The sequence below is a fragment of the Pithys albifrons genome, chromosome 4, assembly GCF_047495875.1.
Source record: "Pithys albifrons albifrons isolate INPA30051 chromosome 4, PitAlb_v1, whole genome shotgun sequence".
NCBI lineage: Eukaryota > Metazoa > Chordata > Aves > Passeriformes > Thamnophilidae > Pithys > Pithys albifrons.
The window spans coordinates 65,998,679-66,020,210 of NC_092461.1; the positions used below are offsets into that span (position 1 = coordinate 65,998,679).

Here is a 21,532-nt window from a genome sequence, read left to right on the forward strand (position 1 = left end):
CAATTTTAGTCTTATGCTAGTCATGACTCAAGTTTTACTGGCAAATTAAATTTTGAATATCAGCTGATTTCTATTGGCATACTGATACACTAGGAAGCAATGGGTACAGAAACAATCGGGAAATAGGAAATTCTGTTGTAAGTAGACCATATGGATGCTCTGGACACCTTGTGTAGTGAAAGGATAAAAGAAATGTAAAATAATCAACTACCTCCTCAGTGTTGCTGAGAAACTGTGTAGAACAATAGCAAGTGATCATATTATCTAAAATCATATCATTCTTCTTAAAAATAGAAGTAAACTAAAAGTACCAGTAGGTTTAATTCTGGGCATTTCTTAACTCTTCAGTTTTACATTACAACCATAGTATAACTCCTTGGTAGTTTAGAACTGTTCAATTATAGGACTTGAGTGCAGCACATAGATACAATTCACAGACATATTCAGACTGATTTACATGGACAGACAATGTACATGACAGTAATCAATCTTCAGTGCTGATATAGTAGCATTAAAAGAAATGGTTTTCATGGATATTATGAACTATCCTGCATAGCCAGTTGTGTGCATTGCTTTAGTGTCTGACAGGGCAATCAAGTTAACACATCATGGTGTAGCAGAGGTTGGGTTGGAGGATCTGTGTTCACCATGGCCGTTGGAGCTTATCACTTCTGTTGTAAGAAACTGCTGGTAAGCTGAAACCTCAGATGGTGAGAACCTCAGTCTCTTCTGCTGACTGTGTTACAGTTGGAGTCCAAGCAACACATTAATCTGTAAGGTTTAGCAAAGTTCACCTGTCCCAAACAAACATGCAGATTTCTGAATTGAAAAGATACTTTTTGCCACTGTCATGCATTATTCCCACTTCCTATTCATTGAGTTGTAGAATGAACCAAAAAGGTTGAAGTGAAAAGGGATGTCTGCAGATTACTTAGTCCAGCCCTTGCTCAAAACATGATGAGCTAGAGCAGGTTGCTCAGGACTGCATCCAGTTGTGTCTCTAAGAAGAGAGATTCTACAGCTTCCCTGGGCAACCTGTTTCTGTGTACAGTAAAAAAGTGTTTTCTTATGCTTAAATGGTGTTTCCTGTATTTCAATCTGTGTTCATTGCCTCTTTGCTTTACCCTGGATACCATTGAGAAGAACCTGCCTCTGCCTTCTTCACTCCTCTCATCAGGTATTTATATATATTGATAAGATCCCTCCTTGAACCTTATGTTTTCCAGACTGAGCAGTCCCAACTGCCTCAGCTTCCTCTTGTATGTTAGCTTCTCCAATCCCTAAATCACCTTTATACCCCTTCACTAGACCTGCTCCAGTATGTCCATGTCTCTCACACAGTAGATAGCACAAAATTGGATCCACCACTCCAGACATCTCATCAGCTCTGAGGGGAAGGATAACCTCCCACAGCCTGCTGCTAGAGCTCTCCATAATGCAGCCATGGAAGCTGCTGGTGGTCTTTGCTGCAAGATGGCATTTCTGGCTCATGTTCAAATAGGACACCATGAGGACCTGCCTATGAGGGCCCCACAATCTCTTTTTAGGATGTTGCTTTCCAGACAATTGTTCACCAGCCTGGAGTTATGCCTCCCCAGTGAAGAACTTTGCACTTCTTTGTGTTGAGCATTGTAAGATTCCTGTTTCCTTCTTTCTCCATCCTGCCAAGGTCCCTATGAAGAGCAGCAAAAACCAAAACAAAAGAGGTAGTGTATCAGCCATTCCTATCCAATTTTCTATCATATGCAAACTTGCTGAGGGGAATGCACTCTGTCACATCTTCTGAGTCATTGTGAAGATATTAAATAGTGCTGGACCCAGTACTGATCCCTGGGGTACACTTCTGATGAGTGTGGCCTCCTGCTGGATTTGGTGCCTCCAATCACAAATATTTGAGCCTGGCTTAAATTCCAGGTTTCAATCCACTTCACTGAGAACTGATCTAGATCCTATTTCATCAGTTTGTCAATAAGGATGTTTATGGCAGACAGTGTTCAAAATCTTACTATAGTTGAGATAAACAGCATCCACCAAGCTAGACATCTCACCACAGAAAGCTGGTAAACTACAGTATCTCCTTCATAAACCCATGCTGACTATTCCCAGGAACATTCTTTTCCTTCATGTGTTTGAAAATTGTTTTCAGGATTATTTGCTCTATCACCTTCCCCAGGATTGAGGTGAGGCTGACTAGATGGTAGTTCTTCAGATCATCCTACTTGCACTTATTGAAGATAGGAACAATGTTTGTTTTCTACCAGTCCTTATGGTTTTCTGCTAGCAGCAATGACATTTCAAAGATTGTGTGGATTGTATATGGATTCACAACATTGTTCTGCTCTCTCAGGTCTCATGGATGGATCCCATCAGGACCCCCGAACCAGGTTTTTGCATTTTTCAGATGTTTCCTAGCCTGATCCTTCTCCCATCTATTTCACTGGTCTCACTGAAAGTTAGTCATACCAATAAAGATTGAGGCAAAGAAGGCATGTAGAGCCTCAGCCTTTTCCATAGCCTTTGGCATCAGATAATTCTGCTGCATTTGGCACCTGGCACATGTTTTCCATAGACTTCCTTTTACTGCTGAGGCATTTGTAAAAATCTCTTGTTATCCTTCAATTCCATCTCCACATTCAACACCAGGAGAGCTATGACTTTCCTAACCTTATTCCTGCATGTGCAGAGTGTGTCTTTACAGTCCTCCGTCTCTTGTATGCCTCCTTTCATGTTTCAATTTTGTCTGGGTGGCAAATGAGGATTCTTGAATTTGGACAAGGTGCTACTTACCAGCTATCGTAGACTCTTCTTCTCTCATGGGATTTTTCTTAGATGATCACTGAATAAGACCAAGTCTGCTCTCCGGAAGCTGTGGGTCATAGTTCTGCTTTTTGTGTTTCTCTGTTATCTCATGATCTTGAACACCATCTCATGGTTGCTCCAGCCGAGGCTCACAGTGACCTTCATAGACATGTCATCTGAGAGGGGCTGGCCAGTCTGATGAACAGAAGCCTTGTGTCTCCTGTTGTCCATCCTTTTAAATGATGAGTGTCTGTAAGTCTTTCCATAGGAGAGTATTTTTTCTGACTATAGACAGAGGATAACTATTTTCAGCTTGAAACAAAAATACTATTTATTTTAAGTAAAATTACTATTATGTACTATTACATACAAACATACTCCTGGATGCACAGACATCCCACAAAACATGTTTTTTTTATAGTATTGAATACCTTTAGAACATAAGAAAGCAACTGTTGCTGAGACTCTAACAAAAGGTGACATTACACTTTTCACCCATCATCAAGAATGAGATAAAATGAAGTCCTGAACTCACAGCAGCATGGTTGTGAAACAGAATGTGTTGAAAACCTGCCTTTCTCTTCTTGCAGATCAAATATTCTATCATGCACCCTGGGACTCATGTCTGGCCCCACACAGGGCCCACCAATTGTCGGCTGAGGATGCATTTGGGCTTGGTGATACCTAAGGAAGGCTGCAGAATACGGTGTGCCCAAGAGAACAGGTATGGTTGGGGCTTTGGGGGTTTGTTTATTGTTATAGTTATTGTAGTAGTTGTTGTTGTTGTTGATGTTGATGATGATAATAATAATTTGTTGGGTTTTATCTCTGCTTTCCTCAAGACTGGAAAAGGGCTGGGACTGCATATAATTGAAAAAAATAATGCGCTGTTTTATTGATCAGGAGGTGTAATATATTTCATTAAACAGGGAATTTAAACCCTAACTCTTGGACAAATATATAAATATCAGTTCTCAAACAATGCCAGGAGAACCTTTGGAGATAAACCTGCTCTGCTATGGCATGAAAATAACAGTGGGTTTAGGCAGTGGGGTCTCTGTGTTTACTTTTACAATGCCAGTCTAATAGTTTCATTAAAAGAATTCCTCTATTTATTTTGGGGAGACTTAGAATTCATTGCTTCTTCAGCAGAAGCTAAGACTGAGGTAAGCCTACATTTTCACCACTGTGACAGAATACTATGGTATTTTTGGACAAAACCTCCTTTCTAGCTGGAATTATTTGTTATAATTCAGGTAAAATTATTTCAGTTGAAGTTGATTTCAGGGTGAAGACATCTATGAAATGATTGGCCCAATGAGTTACACAGGTAGAAATTTTTTTTAAAGTGCATTTTAAGTAAACTTTCTTACCACTTAGGGAAAAATTATGCTGACTTGAAGACCAGTTTTATCTCTGCTTGGTCTAAAAACCACGATAAAATGCAACAGCTCATATATTTGCAATCATACACTCCCCTGAGATATATGAGAGTATTCTGTAACTTTTTGCATTATATTATTAAACACAGGTAGAAAAAATATATTATTGACTATATTGCTTTTCGCTTACAGACTCAGTTTTCTGAGACTTAGGTGAAATTGTCATGATGTTTAGTATCTATATGTATATTTTGAAAGATTCTTGTCTGCAGCACCTGAGTGGAACAAGCATTAATTTTGAATTCTTTTTGTAGTAGTAATGTACAGATTAAATTGATATTGGGAAATGAATTGCCACTTCTGTCTGCTTGACTGTAATATGTAGCAAAAATTTCTTTTTTTCATAACATTTAAAAACAACTACAATAAGAAATATTTAAATACTACTATGCACTCCTGCCAACATATAGCTTATTTATTTATTTGTCATAGTCAGTGTTGCAATCTATACTACCTACATCTAGATAGTGATAGACATTTGTTTCCAGCATTCCAATTCAATATCCAAAGTAAATTGGGTGGAGGGAGAGATAGCTAATGGGCTTAGAGGACTAATAAAGAGACGTGCAGTCTTTTCACTGTAGGACATTATTGTGAATTCAAACTGGTGGTGAGTGAATTGCATTAGCATTAGGTGGCTGTCTAGTAGCTGGTATGAACAAAGTAGTGGTTTTGATCTGCTGGCAAGAGAGCATGTGTCCACAGGTCACCACCCTTTATTGAGGCTGGCACCCTTCTTTGTCTTAACCTGAACAGAAGGGATAGCCCTGTGGAGAATGAACCTACCTACCTCCTTGGTAGCAACACTGCCTCCAAGTCAAGAGTGGAAGAACACCTGTTGCTGCAGACAGAGCTGAGAGCACATCATGAACCTGGCTCAGTCTTATGCATCTGACACACTCATTTGAAATGTGAAACATTCAGGGGTTCACTATAGCTTATGCTGGAAAGTGTTACTGTCAGTTGCTTCTGGTAAGAGCTATACATTCAGAATCAAAGACAAGATTTTTCCTGGAAGAGTTCAAACTGTATCTGCTGCTGTCACTGAAAAGGGTTTTTAACATCCCTTCTCCCATGGAAGAGGAAATGGGTGAACTGTGAAAGATAATGGTGCCAGGAGGAAGACTTAACCTTGGCAATTTCCATTTCTCTCCTGGTGGTTCAGAGCAGTCATAAACTAGTGTTTTCAAATAGGAGAGCTGGTTCAAACAGGAAGGTTAGCATCATGCCTTTTCTGACCTCCTGTGCCACTGCTGTGTGTGAGACAGCAAACAGAATGAGAGTTTTGTGCTTGGTTATCTATGTGCCACACAGTGGGGTTGTTTAGAAGGGCAAAGTTACAATGCAATTCATCCTTCAACGGGCAGGTAACTCAGCACTGTCTAGTAGTGTGTTCTACTCTTTCACTTGCAGAAGAGCTTTTTTGCAGCTGTTAGAAGTTGATATACTTCATAGTTAAGGATCACAAAGATGAGTGGAGGGATAGAACACTTCTGCTGTGAGGAAAGGCTGAGAGATCTGGGGCAGTTCAACTTCGAGAAGACTCCAGGGAGATGTCCTTGCAGTCTTTTAGTACTTAGCAGAGGCTTATAAGAAAGATGGGGACAGTCTTCATCAGTTAGTTTGCCACAGGACAAGGGGTAATGGTTTTAAATGAAAAGAGGGTTGATTTAGACTAGATATAAAGAAGAAGATTTTTATAGAGAGGGTGATGAGATGCTGGAACAGGTTGTCTATGGAGATGGTAGATGTCCCATAGATGGAAACATTCAAGGTCAAGCCTGGATGGGACTCTGAGCAACCTGACTGAGTTGAAGATGCCCCTGCTCGTTGCAAGGAGGTAGACTAGATGGCTTTTCCTCTCAACCCAAACTGGTCTCTGATTCTGTGTTTCTTGTTCAATACAGTTGTGGTCATTTTAGGTTGTTGGGTCATTTTGAAGTCCCAGCTCTGTACAATGTAGGGTGCAATGCACAAAAGTGGTAGGTAAATAATATTTAGTTATCATAATTGAACATCACTGTCAGGCAACACAGTCTTATTTTGAAATGAAGGTGCAGAGTTATTCTTATGCAGAAGCCAGTCAGAGATCTCACTAGAGCCGTGCAGGTGATAGAGAAACTACCCCAAAGTAGCTCAGCACCAGCGCAGAAGAGTATGGGCCCCACGTTACCACTGTGAAGTGTTTCTCAAACCATCAAGCCTCTAGAAAATATTTATTTGCATGCTAATGCTGGGGTTTGTAGGCTTTTCAAAAGGGGCTAATAGTTCTGTCAACTTTATAACTTTTCCTTTGTTATGCGAAATAGACCATCCCATTATCATGCAAATGATAGATCCTGGGTTTTAACCTCTGGACCTACTTCATCTGGGTGCCTGGAATTTTTATTGTCCATAACTGGGCTGCACTTTCAGGCTATTTAAATAATTTTTTTTAAGGCTCAGTTTAATTAAAAAAAAAAAAACAGAAAGAAAAAATATCAGAAAAAAGCCAACGCAAAGCAAACAAAAAACCCAGACCAACTGAAAATCCAACTACTCCCCCAAAAACCAGAAACAATACCAAAATTCAATTGCCCCAAACAAAAGCAAAACTAAATCTCCCAACCCCTTCCCAAAACACCCTCCAAACAAAAAAAAAACCACCAAAACAAACAAACAAAAAAAAAAACCACAAAAAACCCCTCCCTAAAAAACACCCCACAACAACTCCCAAAAAACCAAACCAAACCAAAACCCCACAACCATAAAACCACCAAAAAACCAAAACAAGAAATACCAAAGCAAAACAAAAATACAACCCAAAGTTTTGTTTGACTTTTTTACCGGTTATAACCTTGCAAGTGATCGGCTCCCACTGACTTGAATAAAACCAATATGACTTCATTGCAGTAACAGCAACCCAGGGTCTGTACAACATAAAACATTTTTGTTACCAGATAACTAATGTGGTAGCTAAAAAATACCCACATCATGATCATAGCTGAAACCTGCAAAAGGCTGTTTATCTGGGCCTTCAAGTCTGATGTCTGTGTGCAAGTCAGTGTGTGATTTTTTTCCTGTGTTATGCTTTCTTGTTTATCTGCTCTGGTTTAAAATCTGTTAGATGGTCATCCAGTTGAAATATTCCAATTTCAATTTCCATTTCTCTTCAGAACATTGCAACACCATTCCGTAAATTTAGATGATTAGTTTTTGCTTTTGTTGAATTAAAAATACTGAGATGAATTGGGAATATGAATCTAGTTTTCACCCTGTTTTTGAAAAAGGAAAGTTGTTTTCTCTGTGAATAGACACGGCTACATAATTTTAAGCAATGTATCGTATTCCATCTTTGATGGCAAGGCCTTTATTTGTTTGCCATTGTTACTGTTCATAATGATTGACTCCTTTTAAGGGCATCCATCCTCTTGAACTGCTTCAGCTCTTAGAGGATTCTGTTAAAAAACTGGATTTTGTGTTCATTGTATAATAGCTTTAGGAAGGAATGCTTCTTTGACCATTGTTGTCTATTTTTCATCCAGTCTCACCTGACGGGGTATAATCAGGTGTCAAACTTCTTCAAAATTAGGAATCCAGGCCTCAGTGGGCTGGAGAAGCATGCCAGCTGAAATTTGATGAAGTTCAACAAAGGCCAATGCAAATCCCTGCAGCTGATAACAGACCAACACTGGAAATGTACAGGCTGGGTGATGACTGCATAGCAAGCAGCTTTGCAGAAAAGGGCTTTAGGTCCTGGGGGCCAAGTTGAACATGACTTACAATCTTCTTTTGTCTTGATGAAGGCTAGCTGTGCACTGGACTATTAGTAAGTTTGTAGGAAGTAGTTTGAGGAGTGCAGTTTTTCCCCCTCTCTTCTGTATTCAAGACACTGCCTCTGAAGGACTGTGTCCAGTATGGGACTCTTCAGTACAATAAAAGTCATTGATAGACTAGAGGGACTCCAGTGGAGGAAGATGATTAGGAGACTGCTGAAGCTCACTGAACTGTTCTGAAGGCTGAAAACAAGAAGGCTAAAGAGGAGCCTAGTTACTGCCTTCAGCTACTAATGGGTGACTATGCAGAAGACGGAGATGGGCTCTTTTCAGAGATGTACAGTTGTCATCATGACTGGCTTTGCAAACAGATTTGGGAAGGGCTCTACCCACGTGGGTGTGTTCTTCGAGCCTGCACAGTGGATTTTTTAGGTGAGGCACAGCGTGCGCAGAACTGGCCCCACCCTTTAACTCCTAAGGTTCATCTGCCACGGCCAAGCGAGCTTGTACAGTGACAGTGAAGTCCTCAGGACTAGAACCTACAGCACCCGGTATTGCCAGGAGGTCTCCCATCCAAATACTAACTGGGACTGACCCTGCTTGGCTTCCAAGATCTGATGGGATTGGGTGTCAGGGAGGCATTTCACTGCCCTGTGCAGTTGTAGAATGAGAAGTAATGGGCACATGTGACAGTAAAGGAAATGTCATCTACAAAAGTGGAGTTTTTACAGTGAGGTTGGTGAAACACAGGAGAAAATGGTGGAGTGCCTGTGGTTGCAGATATCTCTGGTTCTTCACTAGTGGAATTTTTAATATCTCATCTAACCTCAAAGTTGGATCTAAGTTTCCAGTGAGTCTTGCTATGAGCAGAGGCTTGGACTACATGCCCTTCCAAAGTTTCTTCTGACCTAAATTATTGTGTGATTCTATACTCCTTAAAATTGGCAGAAGTACTGATTCTTCTACTGATTAATAACACTCTTACACAAAGTCTCTCTGTTAATTTTTCAAACAATGGAGGTGCTCAAAACCAAGCCACTTCGAGTAAATTGTGTGTCCCTTTTTGTGCCTAAAAAAGTGTCTTAGTTTGAGGGAAGAAACCAAAATGTTTACCAAAAAAGCAGAGATGATTCCTCCACAATAATCACATCACGCTTTATTAAATTTAAGAAAAAGAAACTTTAATTAGACAATGGTTATAAGAAAGATAACTGTTCTTAACTTATATATATATATATATATATGTAGATATAGATATAAGTGTAAACAGACCAGAGGAAACTACTCCCCCAACACCACGAGTAAAAACAAAAGAGAACAACCCCCAAAAGAGTAGGTTCCTCCTGGAACAGTTATATTTATGGACAGAGTCAGTGTCACACCTTGGCTAGCTGCAGGGTCAGTTCTGTCTTTTCCCAGTGAGACAGAGACGAGCGGTGAGCACTCAGAGGAATTCTCTCTTTATCCTTTGTGCCAAATGAAGAAGGAAAACTGGTAGTGGAGAGCCGCAGCGTGTCCTGAAAGGCAGCTGTGACTCTTTTCTCAGGTCATTGCAGCGGTGGGGTGGGTGGCCGTGACACTGCCGGCGACGGTGAGGCCGGAGTGGCGACCAGGGCCCCCAAATGCCGAAAACCAGGAGAAACAGCCGTGGCAAGAGGAAAACTATCTTACTGCACAGGAGCAGCAAGGAGCAGCCGAACAGTTTTCTCTCCTCCGACAGACAACACACAGAGCTCCAACCTTCCCCCAGAGCTGTGTGATGTCCCACCCAAAACGATCAAGAAGGAGCTGGTAGTAGTTAACTACTTCTTTTGTTAACTAATGGCATGGGGAGTTAGTGGCAGGGACAGAATTTACATCAAAACTACAACACAAAGGTACTGATCTTGTAGAAGTACTACTGTTAAAATTTGGCTCCTCCCTGCTGTAATGAATGCTCACCCAGGATATTTACATCTGTTTAGTGATCTGTTCTGCCTAACCAGTACCTGGCGAGCAGAGGGGTTTTAAGTTATGGGAACTCATCCTTCCAGTTCAGCTTTAATAGTACAGCCAACCCAATGTACACTATGTCATTGCAACCTACTTCTCAAGAGAAATCTTTAGGCTTAGTGCTTTAAATGGACTTAAGGCACAGTATTGTTAACATCACAGAGATTTTAAGCATAATTTTGTTGCTCTGATTTTTAGAAAAAGTAAATTGATTTAATGTAATTTCTTTTCAAACCATATGACCATGTTACTGGTTCTTCCCTCAGTTTCCATCCCTTATGTACATCACTAATGTATCTGATTAGAAAAGAAGTGGATTATTACACCAGTATCATACTCACTCACTGCTTAATGGACTCAACTCATTAAAAGTATATAAATAACATATTGCACAGATATGTTTCTGGGCATAATTATGCAGAGTGAGGGGAAAGGATCCATCAATATGGAGATCCATTAGACTAATCTTCTGTAGTTTATTTCAATTAAAACTCTGGTACTCCAGTCTCTTTATATTAGGTATTGAAATCTTGACTGCAATCTGTACTGTTTAAATCTTTCTCGCATGTCAAAGAGCATCTTCAGAGCTGATATATAACTTGCCTGCTCCATGGTCTTTCAAATAATACACTAAATTATGTTCTTTTTTGTGTTGTAGAGCCTGGGAAGAAGGGAAAGTTCTTATTTTTGATGACTCTTTTGAACATGAAGTATGGCAGGATGCTGAAAGTTATCGCCTGATATTCATTGTGGATGTGTGGCACCCAGAGTTAACAGCACAACAGAGACGCACCCTTCCTGCTATTTAAAGGATTCCTTCTGATAAGTGAAGCAGATCAGCTTTAACCCCTTTGGAGTGTGCAAATGGGATTAATTTATCCAGCATACGAAGTATACAAGTATTTTAAGCGTAAGAAAAGATAAGGATGACATTCTGCAGTCAGAGAGAACTTGATTTAAAAAAAAAAAAAGAAAGAAAGAAAAAAGGTAAAAACTAAAAAAAAAAGAAGCCATGTTTTGTTTCATACTGATACAGCACTGATATGTATTGTTTTTTTGGCTGCGAGTTTGAAAATACAAATCTTGTCAGCCAAAAAGCTGACAGTTTTCAAACTGAGGAATGTGCTGATGGTTTTGCTATGGCTGTATTATGTGTACAAAACCAGTCAGTTGGTCACATGCTCGACCATGTTCAAGCACAAGATTTATGATTCTACATCTAGGAAATATTTCCCAGGCTTTTATCTGGGAAGCAACATGTAAGGTATTTGCAAACATATGCACACAACTGACATTGAAAATCAGTATACATCTGTAATGTTAGCTGCTTTAGGTATAGAACATGTCCCTATGTTATCACTGTAGATAATGTGAATGGGTTATGTGTGTTTTGTACTTTTTCTACCTGAGTATTTGTATTTTTCTAGCTTAATTATGAACAAATCTTCTTTAATTAACCACTATTTTTAAAAAGAAAACCCCATTATATATACAAGTGTGTCTTTAGCTATCAGCAGAAGGAAAACACTATATATGAACAGATTTCATTTTTGCTAAGTGTGGCCTTCTTTTGCCTTCCTGGAAATGGAAACAGAAACTTGCATAATCAGCTGCCTAGTGAAGCTTTGTGCTTCTAAAACAAAATAGTTCTCTTAACTAGCAGGCAACCTTCAGTTTGATAATGTGATTTTGGACAATGTTGAACAATGTGACATTTGTAGGCTCAGATTGTAAAGTGCTTGACAGTTCTTAGGAGTATATGGTGAGCTGCTGTTTTTCCTGTCGTTACAAAATCTTGTGTTGTGATACCCTTTTTCTATTCATCAAGGATCTGGGGCGCCTCTTTCTAGGGGCTCCTTCTTGGCTGCCCTTGGGTGGTCATTCAGCAGAAAAAAAAATATATGAAGAATTTCTTGTGCTTTGGGCAGAAGGACAAGGTCTAACTTGGTTTCCTGCCAGAATGCAGAGTAGACTGTCGCAGGTTTGGCCTAGCTGTTGCCAACCCTGGATTGGCCCCCCTTCCCCCTCCCAGAACCTTCCCAGCAAAGGAAAGGAAAAAAACTGAAAAGAAACGCACTCTAAAGAAACTGAACTGAATAAAAAGAATGAATTATATTTTCTAACATTTACAATCACACTGTATACACAGTACGTAGGATCCCACCCCCACGGGAAAGGGAAAGGGAAAAGGGGAATAGGGGACTGAGTTCCTGGAAAATTGAGAAGAACACAAAACCAAACCAAAAGAAACAAATGAATCAGACAAAACACAACTAAAACCCTCAAGGAAGGGGAACAAATATGAAACAATCTCACCCAGGGCAGGAGAACCACCAACAACCGGAGGGATCAGGCTCCAACCACCACCCATGAGCTCCCCAGCCAAGGAAGGGAAGATCCTAAACCCCTCCCCCAGTTACGTGGAAGACACGTGTGGAATACTTGTAACTTCCTTAGATACAGTGGTTACTGACGAAGCCATGGGTCAAACCATTACAGAGACAAAGAGCTTCAGGCTATTAACTTGTATTAACTTCCACTGCCAGCACCCTACGGAGTTCTAGAATGATCGCCTAATTGACCTAATCATGTTTTCTGTATTTTGAAATGTATGGCATAAGGCTGAAGTAGTCTGATCCCAGTACTGTTTACAGGATGCTCTGTATTTGCCGTGCAGAATTTACTGTATCATAAAAAGGCCTATTTTCAAGGAAGAAAACTGATTGAATGTTTAAGCAGTTGGCAGGTCTTTTGGGTCTGTACTGTTTAGTGGGAGATGGAGGGTGTGGGACCCTCCACTGTTCACTTCTAAGAACACTAACAGAAGAGAGAGACCAGAGGTTGCACTGTTGATGTTTGTCAGGCTGTGACCTACTCACCTGCAACATCAGCTGGGTGTGGACAGGTGTGTTGGGATGCTCAGTGCTCGTCCAGAGCAGTGGCATCATTACTGAGGATTGTGAGAGACAAACACTAAGCAGGGAGACACTGAGATTACTTAGTCTCCACAGCTTTGGCTTTGTTGCCCAAAGGACACTGAACAGGCATTTTATTTGTGTAATAATCAGTGGTTTATTGATGTGGAGACTACATCATGATACCTAAGTACTATGACCTGAATGCTGCATGTGCTAAAGCAAAATACAGATAAGATCTTTGCATTCCCATAAACTGAATGCTTTTCAGATTTTGTATTTTACTAGGTAATTAAATCTTGCAATGCCATATATAACACATGGTGATTATACCATAAATTAGTGTAACCAGTTTCTGGAAGTGTGCACTTTAATTTCCTTTTTTGAATAATAAACTGATAAACCCTCTCTAATCAAGAGCCAGTTTTCGTCAGCTAAGATAATTAGGTTTTAACATGTTGTCCATATCAAAATAATCCTGACTATACACAGCGTATAAGAAAGTAACAGTTCTCAGTTAATAATAATGAACACTGAAAAGATTAGTAAACTTCACACTTTAGAAAATTTAAAAAGACTTTTGGAGATCATTAGGAGAATTGTGCAAAACTAGAGATAAGGTACTCATTATTGTGAGGGGTAAAAGAGTAAAAATGTTTAAATCTCCAGGTAGTTACTAAATCAGAGTCTGTATTTGATATCTTTGTGAAGTGATCAAGCAGTATCAATCATAATTATTTTGTAATTCTCTAAAATAAAGACAGTTTTTAAAAAAAAGAAACAACAACTTTTGAAACAGAAATTGGTGGTTTAGGAATATATTTATTGATGTTGCATTTTAGTTTCTATGGCTCGGATTAAATGCTAAAGGAGTGGTTAGGAGCTTTATTTATGAAAATCCAGGCTGTCTTTCAGATTGTTTCATTGTGCCTTTGAAGGCTCATACTTTATCTTTTCCAATTGCAATTGACAAATAGATAAAATTGGCAAATAGATAAAAGTAATCTACTCAAGCTGTGTGTGTGCCAAAGTAGCATTGTTTATTAGATTGTAGTGATACATTGGCCATTTAAAGATCTTAAATGTGTAGAATAAGACAAGGTGTACTATGAATAGCTCATGCAACACTGAAGTGAATCTACTCTATGCCTACAAGGGAGGAAGCTGAGAGCGTATTGCTTTATTAGGTGCAGTTACTGGATTAACTATATACATGGGGAGGCTATATATAGCAGTGAATAATCGGCATATTATTTTAGATATTCCTAGTTGCCAACTGGTATTTTGTCTTGAAAAGGCTTTTCAGCATTGGAAATGCCAAGTGAAGAAACGAATGAAAATGTTTTTTAAATGGAGATCCATTGCAATTTATTTTTTTTCATTAGATTTATTTGCAGAAGGAAATGGCAGACAAGGGCAATATAGTCTGTAAGGCAGTATGTACTCATCATGATGTTAGGAAGTGGGTTCCACCCTGCCAGTCATTACCTTCCTTGCACAGTCTCTATAAGATCCTACACTTAAATACAGGCTTCATACAGATATATACAATGCATCATATGTATTTATTCACATCATAGTTAAACAAAAGAAATAATTTTAATCCTTTGCAAGGTTTGATCCTCAAGGACTTCAGTGATATTTGCACTTCTGGGGCAGAACAAGACCCACTTCAATGAGCAGTGATTGTAACAGGTCATCACAAAGATTCAGTGGCAGTGGGGGTAACAAAGATTACCTGATTTTCTCTGTTTTAACAGAGAAAAATCACAAACCAAAGTATTTCTTTCTTAATGCTGTGGTACACTAGGCAATGTCTGTAATTTTTTGTCTGTTTGGGGTTTTGCTTTCTGCTTTAAGTAAATTGTCTTTGACAAATCCAAATGCCTTTGAGTCTCTATGAGCCCAGGGAAGGGAAGGGAGCTATGTCCTTCCAGGACTTGACATCCTGTGATGCATGGTACTGTCAGGGGAGGGGACATGGAAGAAATTCCAAAGATAAATGGGCTTAGTCATCTTATATGTTTAATGTTCCTGGAACCCGCAAGCTTTTCCTTCTTCTTCTGACTCCTGTGTTGCCTTACTGGGACCATCCACTGCCTTAAAGTCTCACTCTCTATCATGGAGGCCAGGTTCTGTATCAATCACATGTTGCTGCAATAGCAGGTTAGTTAGTCTGAATGAGGTTATTCTGTACAAATACTAGTGGGTAAATCCCAGGTGTGTTGATAGATCTGACAGGATGTCTTTTATGTCCTGTGCAGGCATAGTATGTTGTAGATAAAGGTAGTATTCTGTTAGTCCATCTGTTAGGGCTGACCATGTCCACTTGAACTGTATCATCACTTCAGTGTAACACTTAAGAATTCAGTGAATGTTCCAGGGGCACATTAAAACCCCTTATGCCTATTATCATCTCATTTTGTATGTATGGTTTACACTGCGTCCTTTGATATATTGTTGCTAACCACTTGTACAAGCAAATTGTAAACATAAGGCAATATAATTGAAGACTAAAGTGTGTACAGTGGTTGTAACTGTTTTGGGAAATAAAGTCACTGCACATGCAATTTGATAACCATTTTTCTTTTATTTTTTTAATCCATTTTCCATTCAGTGAAGGGATGGTACTCTTTGCAGCTGGAGCAAACAGAGAAATAACAAACTGATCTTTGGCATTTCAGTTCTTCTGTTCTTCAGCATTTCCTTCTAGCAGAAGTTTGTACTGAATAATTAATTCTAAATTTTCCTTTTCCATTTTACCCATAGCCTGCATCTGCAATCAGCATACACTTCTGGCTGCAACTTTACCTGACTGCAGGAGGGAAGGGGGTAAGATGGCTCTACAGATCTTTCATTTGCTGTTGTGACCTGAATGAAACAATCTGGATTGAACCATTAATCACTGGTGAACATGTCCAATGGATCTCCCTGGCACCCCCCCCTTCACATGTGCACACACGTGCACACACATGTATCTAATAGGCTCCTGAGTTGCCAGTGGAAAACAAATTGTTAAAATTAAATAATTGTATCTCAAATTGTGTGCATCTGCTGCCCACACAGCTCATTCCACTTTAGCAGACAATTTTATAAGGGCTTCAAAAGTTAAGAACAATTTTTGCTAGATACTGAAGTGTGACCTGCCAATTATATAAGCAGCATGGATGAGGCGGTCACAAAGTGTCAGTTGAATGGCATTATGCTGGCACTGGGGGTTTCTTTTGGGGGGGAGTTTTTTCTTTTTCTTTTTTAAATTCCAAATCCTACTGTAAACCTCAAGTACTTTGTAGATGCTGATGATTCTGCCCTCTGACTCAGATTACACTTGCTGATTACAGTGCAAAGTTTAAATCTGAGATGCTTTTCTTTAAAACGCCTTAACCTACGCTTCTATAAAATGAGCATCCCTGATGAAGTCTTCAGGAACACTACTGACGTACCCTGGTTTCTTTAAATGAGAATGCGGTCCCATCGTTTCCAAGATTTTGACATCATAAGTCAAAAATAACCCCAAAATTTCTTTGTATATGGACAGACTCCTGTGTCAATAGAAATGTCTCAGTTTTTGTTCAGCGTTGACCGCACAGACAGATGGCTGGTGGCAGTTGTTACTTGGTCAGGAAACATGAAGGATTTGTCATCAAGCGAAACATGTGTGCGTGCGTGTATCTGTGTGTGGTGTACTCTGTGGGTTTCTGGTATGATGGAAGTCTGTTCATGGATCTGCATCTGTTGGGCATGTCGGACCTCAGTCCAGAGCCAGCAATGGTTGGGTGTTCTCACTTTCCCCCTGGTCTTCATGTTTCAGTGTGCCAGCTTCCACCACAGACTGGGACCTGAAAGCAAGAAGACATGCATGCTAGCAAGGACTGCTGCAGAAGCACTCACCCTCCTGGAGTAGCCGTGCTTCGTTTTATGATCTTTGCTTTAGTCCATTTTCATCTTTATGGCTTTTTAATTCTTTTCTGTGGAAAGCATAAGGAGTTTGAGAAACATTCCTTTAAATACAAACAGGGATGTGGCTCACTAAAGATCTCAAATGCTTTCAAAATATTTAGTGCTTACCTACTATCCATAATGCTGAACCTGCTCAACAACTTAAAGACCTGACCCTGTGATACTGTTAGGTCTGTTGGTGCTTAATGCCTTCCTAGGCAAAACTGTTTGTGTGACTGCTTACTGGAAAGCAGAGTCATTGCACAAAGTGCTTGCAGGTATGAGTCACAGCTCATGCTTGTTGTAAATCTCAAGAAATACAAATAGATAATCACATGATGTAGGGGCTTCCATGAATTGCCCAAGACCAATAGAGAAGCCAGAGCTAATATGACAATGAGGGAGCTTCTGATGTGCCCAGTCCTGCAGTTTTATCTCTGTCTACACCCCTGAAGGAGAACTTTATTCAGGGCTAGTCCATTTTAAATTAATTTCTGTCTTCAAGGCAGGAAGCATAATTTAACCTTTGTTGTTAGTGGACAAAAATATCCCAACACATAGAAAAGTGAGAAAACACAAGAGAAAGTAGAACATGATGATTTCTTACAGTAAAAAGCTCAATGGTCTTAAAATGGTGGAAAAAATTCACAACTATTCCATTTTCTGAGATCTGTGTGCTCCAATATTTGCTTATGCCTATGGAAATATGATCTGATGAGTTCATTGTTACAGAGATTTGTTATTCTCCATTTTCTCTGTTTTGGGTTAGGAGGTGCTTCCCAGTATGGAGAGGATAATGAACTTTAAAGCAAATTCACTGTGTGATTCTGGAACTTTTAAGAAGCAATCTTTTTCAAAAGTGGGGGTAAAGTCATCCAGCCCAGGTATTCACATAGTACATAGTATAATTTTAAAGAGTCAGTTTTCTCATGGATAGCTTTTTATAATTAGGGGTAGCTCTCATTCCCTGCATGATGTGTTTGTGGTTCCCAGTTGTTCATTTAAGCTTTAGCTACTTCATGAGATTAGATGTCACCTCTCTTTTGATAACAATCCTTAATAAATTGCATCCTTTGGTACTGCAGCACTTGATCAGGACTGAATACCATGACTGTGAATAACATAATTATTCTTTTGATTGGCACTTTCATTAAAGCATAATAAAAAATTTCATTAAAAAAAATCTCCAAAGAAAGATAACAAAAACTGGATGCTCAATGAGAGGATTTTATGCCAAAATTTTCAAAGTAAATTTGTTTGCCCAAATGTCTGTCTGTGTATATTTTATAGATATGTGACATGCATAATGTTTATGATTGCATTTTAATATAAAAAAGCAACTGATTTGGGAGATTATGCAAAATGGCAATGTACATATTTCTGGTATGTGGCAGTAAAAACTGATCATATAGCCACAGGAAACTCATAGGGAATGGATTCAGATTGCAACATTAGCAGGTTTTTCCTTTCTTTTCTGGACTACCAGATTAAATTATTATTAAATAGTAGCTGATTAATACTTGTCACCAATGTATTGTTTCTGTTTGATCCACTGCCCTTCAATGGATATAAAAAGTTGCATTACCTTTGAAGCATTTGCCAGCACACAGCAGAAAGTTTCTGCTCTAAGTCAACTGTGAAAAATCTCACCATTTTGCCTTTTGTGATCACAGCTGATCATCTCTGCTCTCATGTCATTACACACACAAAAGTTCTTTCTCCCCCATACTGGTACTTGGATGCACACCACCTTGAGAACAACATACTCCCAAGCTGTGTGCAGGTCCCAGGCTATTCGTTTTCACACAAAATAGTCAGAGCATCAAGTAAATGCATTGTAACCCCCCGATCTCCAAATTCAAAATGCCCTCCTGAATAATGTGAAGAGGGATCCAATTGAGATTCCAGTATCTGCTAAGGTTTGCAGCAACAGTTTCTTTTCCATTTCTGCTAAAAGCTGCTTAGCCTCCTATCCTAAAATAAGCAATTCTGACATCTATCTGAAGAGCATAGTCATGGTTGAAACAATCATTGCTATTTTCTAAGACACCACAAAAAAAGGACTTTTGTTTGGATTTCCATTTTCCAAATACATCAGTTTTTCATTAGCTGAAAATGCTTCCGGTTTTATTTTTAACTTAATTTTTATGTAGGAAAGCATATAATAAGTCAGTTCTTAATGGAATTCTATAATACTCTTTTCATATTCTTCATTTATAGTAAATAGTAAAAATGTAGATGCTTGGAAAAGCATTTTGGCAATATACATCAACGCAGTTCACAATATAATGTAATAACTTAGCATAAGATCTATTTTCTACTGGCCTAGAACATCCTGGAATACGTGTTCTATATGTAATGACAGAGAAAAGATGATTTGCCATAGGCCACTGCTGCAGAAAGCATTTTTAACTGACGGTAACTGTAGAGGGATAGAATATGCTGAGTTGGGATGGACCCATCAGAATCATCAAATCCAAGTCCTGACCCTGTGCAGGACACCCCAAGAATCACATCATGTGCCTGAAAGCATTGTCCAAATGCTTCTTGAATTCAGTCATGCTTGATGCTGTGACTAGCTGGGGGAGCCTGTCCCAGTGCCCAACTACACTCTTGGTGAAAAACCTTTTCCTGATATCCAACCTAAACCTCCCCTGACTCAACTTCATGCCATTTCCTTGAGTCCTGTCACTGATCACCAAAGTGAACAGACCAGTGCCAGCCCCTTCACTTCCTCACAAGGAAGTTGTAGACTACAATGAGGTCTCTCCTCAGTCTCCTCCAAGCCTGAACAGACCAAGTGACCTTAGCCACTCCATATACGGCTTCCCCTCGAAGTCCTTTACTATCTTCATTGTCCTTTTTTTGACACTCTGTAACAGCTTAATATCTTTCTTATATTGTGGTGCCCAAAACCGCATACAATGTGAAAAGTGAGGCTGCACCAGTGCAGAGCAGCACGGGGCAATCCCCACCCTTGATCAGCTGGCGATGCTTTGCCTGATGCCTCCCAGGACACAGATGGCCCTCCTGGCTGCCAGGGCACTGCTGACTCATATTCAACTTGCCATCAGCCAGGGTGCCCAGGCCCCTTTCTGCAGCACTGCTCTCCAGCCTCTTGTTCTCTGGTCCATACACACAACCAAGGCTGCCCTGTCCCAGGTGAAGAATCTGTCACTTTCTCTTGTTAAACTTCATACAGTTGGCGATTGCCCATCTCTAATTTGTCAAGATGTCTCTGCAGGGCCTCCTTGCCTTCGAGGGAATTGACAGTTCCTCATAATTTAGTGTCATCGGCAAATTTACTTCAAATTCCTTCAAGTCCTGCATCCAAGTTGTTAATGAGGATGTTGAAGAGAACTGGGCTGAGGACGAAGCCCTCCAGAACCCCACTAGTGGCACGTCACTAGCCTGATGTTACCCCACGCACTATAACTCTTTGTACCCAATCTGTGAACCAGTTGCTCGCCCATCACATAACATGGTTATCCAGCTGTGTGCTGGACATTTTATCCAGAAAGACACTGTGTGAGACAGTATCAAAAGCTTTGCTAAGTTCAAAAAATTACATCTCCTGGCTTTCCTAGGTCAGCTAGGTGGGTTACCCAGTTGTAGAAGGAAATCAGGCTCAACAAGCCTGATGGGTTAAAAGTTCCTGGTAGGATGAAGGTTTATGATGACTTTCCCTCATGAAGCCCTACTGGCTGTGACTGATGCCTGAATTGTCCTCCAGTTGTTTTTCAATCCCTCCCAGTATAATCTTTTCCATGATTTTACTGTCAGTGAGACTGACAGGACTGTAGTTTCCGGGGTCGTCCCTGCCCTTCTTGAAAAGCAGGACAATACTCGCCAGCTTCCAGTCAACTGGGATCTCTCCTGATTTCCAGGGTCACTCAAAAATCAAGAGAGGTTTTGTGATGACAACAGCTAACTCTGAGGATTCTAGGATGAATCCCATCAGGCCCCACAGACTTGTAGGGATCCAGCTGAAGCAGCAGATCTTGCACAATTTCAGTGTCAGCTGGGAGTTGGTCATTCTCACAGTCATGGTCCTCCAGCTCAGGGCACTGAGGTCCCCTGTATTTTGTGGCTGTAGAGATTAATATAAAGCAAATGCTATTTGGAAGAACTACCCTATATGTTGGTTTCATCTTGGTTTTGTGGATCCATCAGACATACTCAGTTCAAAGAAAGCAGTCACATTCTAGGTATGTGCAAGCTTACACATTGTTTTGAAGGTTTTGTATGCCAACTCTAGTACTGAACCTAGGACCAAGACTAGGTTTGTTTTTTTAATTTATTTTAGAAGTACTACTACCTGTTATATCTGCATTAACATTTTCTTCAAAGGACTTCACAACCACATTTCAAAATTTTCAGTAGAATCTGATCATGGTTCTTGAAAAGATGTTTGGGTATCTAACTGCACCTTAACCTCTCATTGAAAAATAAATTACAGTCAGACAGAAAAGTACTTTTGCCCTGACTAGTCCTTGTAATTTGCAACCCTCTTTGCATTCAAAGCAGCCTCTTGCACAACAATTTAAGTAATTTTGATTTAAAATGGTGAATAAGCAGTACAGAACTTCTTGTTTGGCATGTAGAGTTTTAGCTTTGGCCCTGTCATTGCAGTGGATACTTTTCTGGTGATATCCTATGACAAACAGAAGTTGTTCATGGCACTATACAA

At 39.8% G+C, this 21,532-nt stretch overlaps 2 protein-coding genes across 11 annotated transcripts in view; one reads left to right on the forward strand and one right to left on the reverse strand.

Annotated features, from left to right (window-relative positions):
• The window catches only part of ASPH (aspartate beta-hydroxylase), a 120,129-nt gene extending 101,802 nt beyond the window's left edge, over positions 1 to 18,327 (forward strand). For 7 of the 10 annotated variants that reach the window (XM_071554458.1, XM_071554455.1, XM_071554454.1 and 4 more), the window contains 2 exons: positions 3,390 to 3,523; positions 10,647 to 15,487. In XM_071554458.1, coding sequence (XP_071410559.1) covers positions 3,390 to 3,523; positions 10,647 to 10,797 — 285 coding nt within the window. In that variant the 3' untranslated portion in view covers positions 10,798 to 15,487. Of the gene's footprint in view, positions 1 to 3,389; positions 3,524 to 10,646; positions 15,488 to 15,672; positions 15,736 to 16,714 lie in introns of those variants that run through there. The other 3 variants (XM_071554459.1, XM_071554463.1, XM_071554460.1) reach the window with 2 other exon arrangements.
• The window catches only part of CLVS1 (clavesin 1), a 103,042-nt gene continuing 96,051 nt past the window's right edge, over positions 14,542 to 21,532 (reverse strand). Inside the window, exon 6 of the mRNA XM_071554464.1 lies at positions 14,542 to 16,742. Within this exon, the coding sequence (XP_071410565.1) occupies positions 16,655 to 16,742 (88 nt within the window). The 3' untranslated portion in view covers positions 14,542 to 16,654. The remainder of the gene's footprint in view (positions 16,743 to 21,532) is intronic.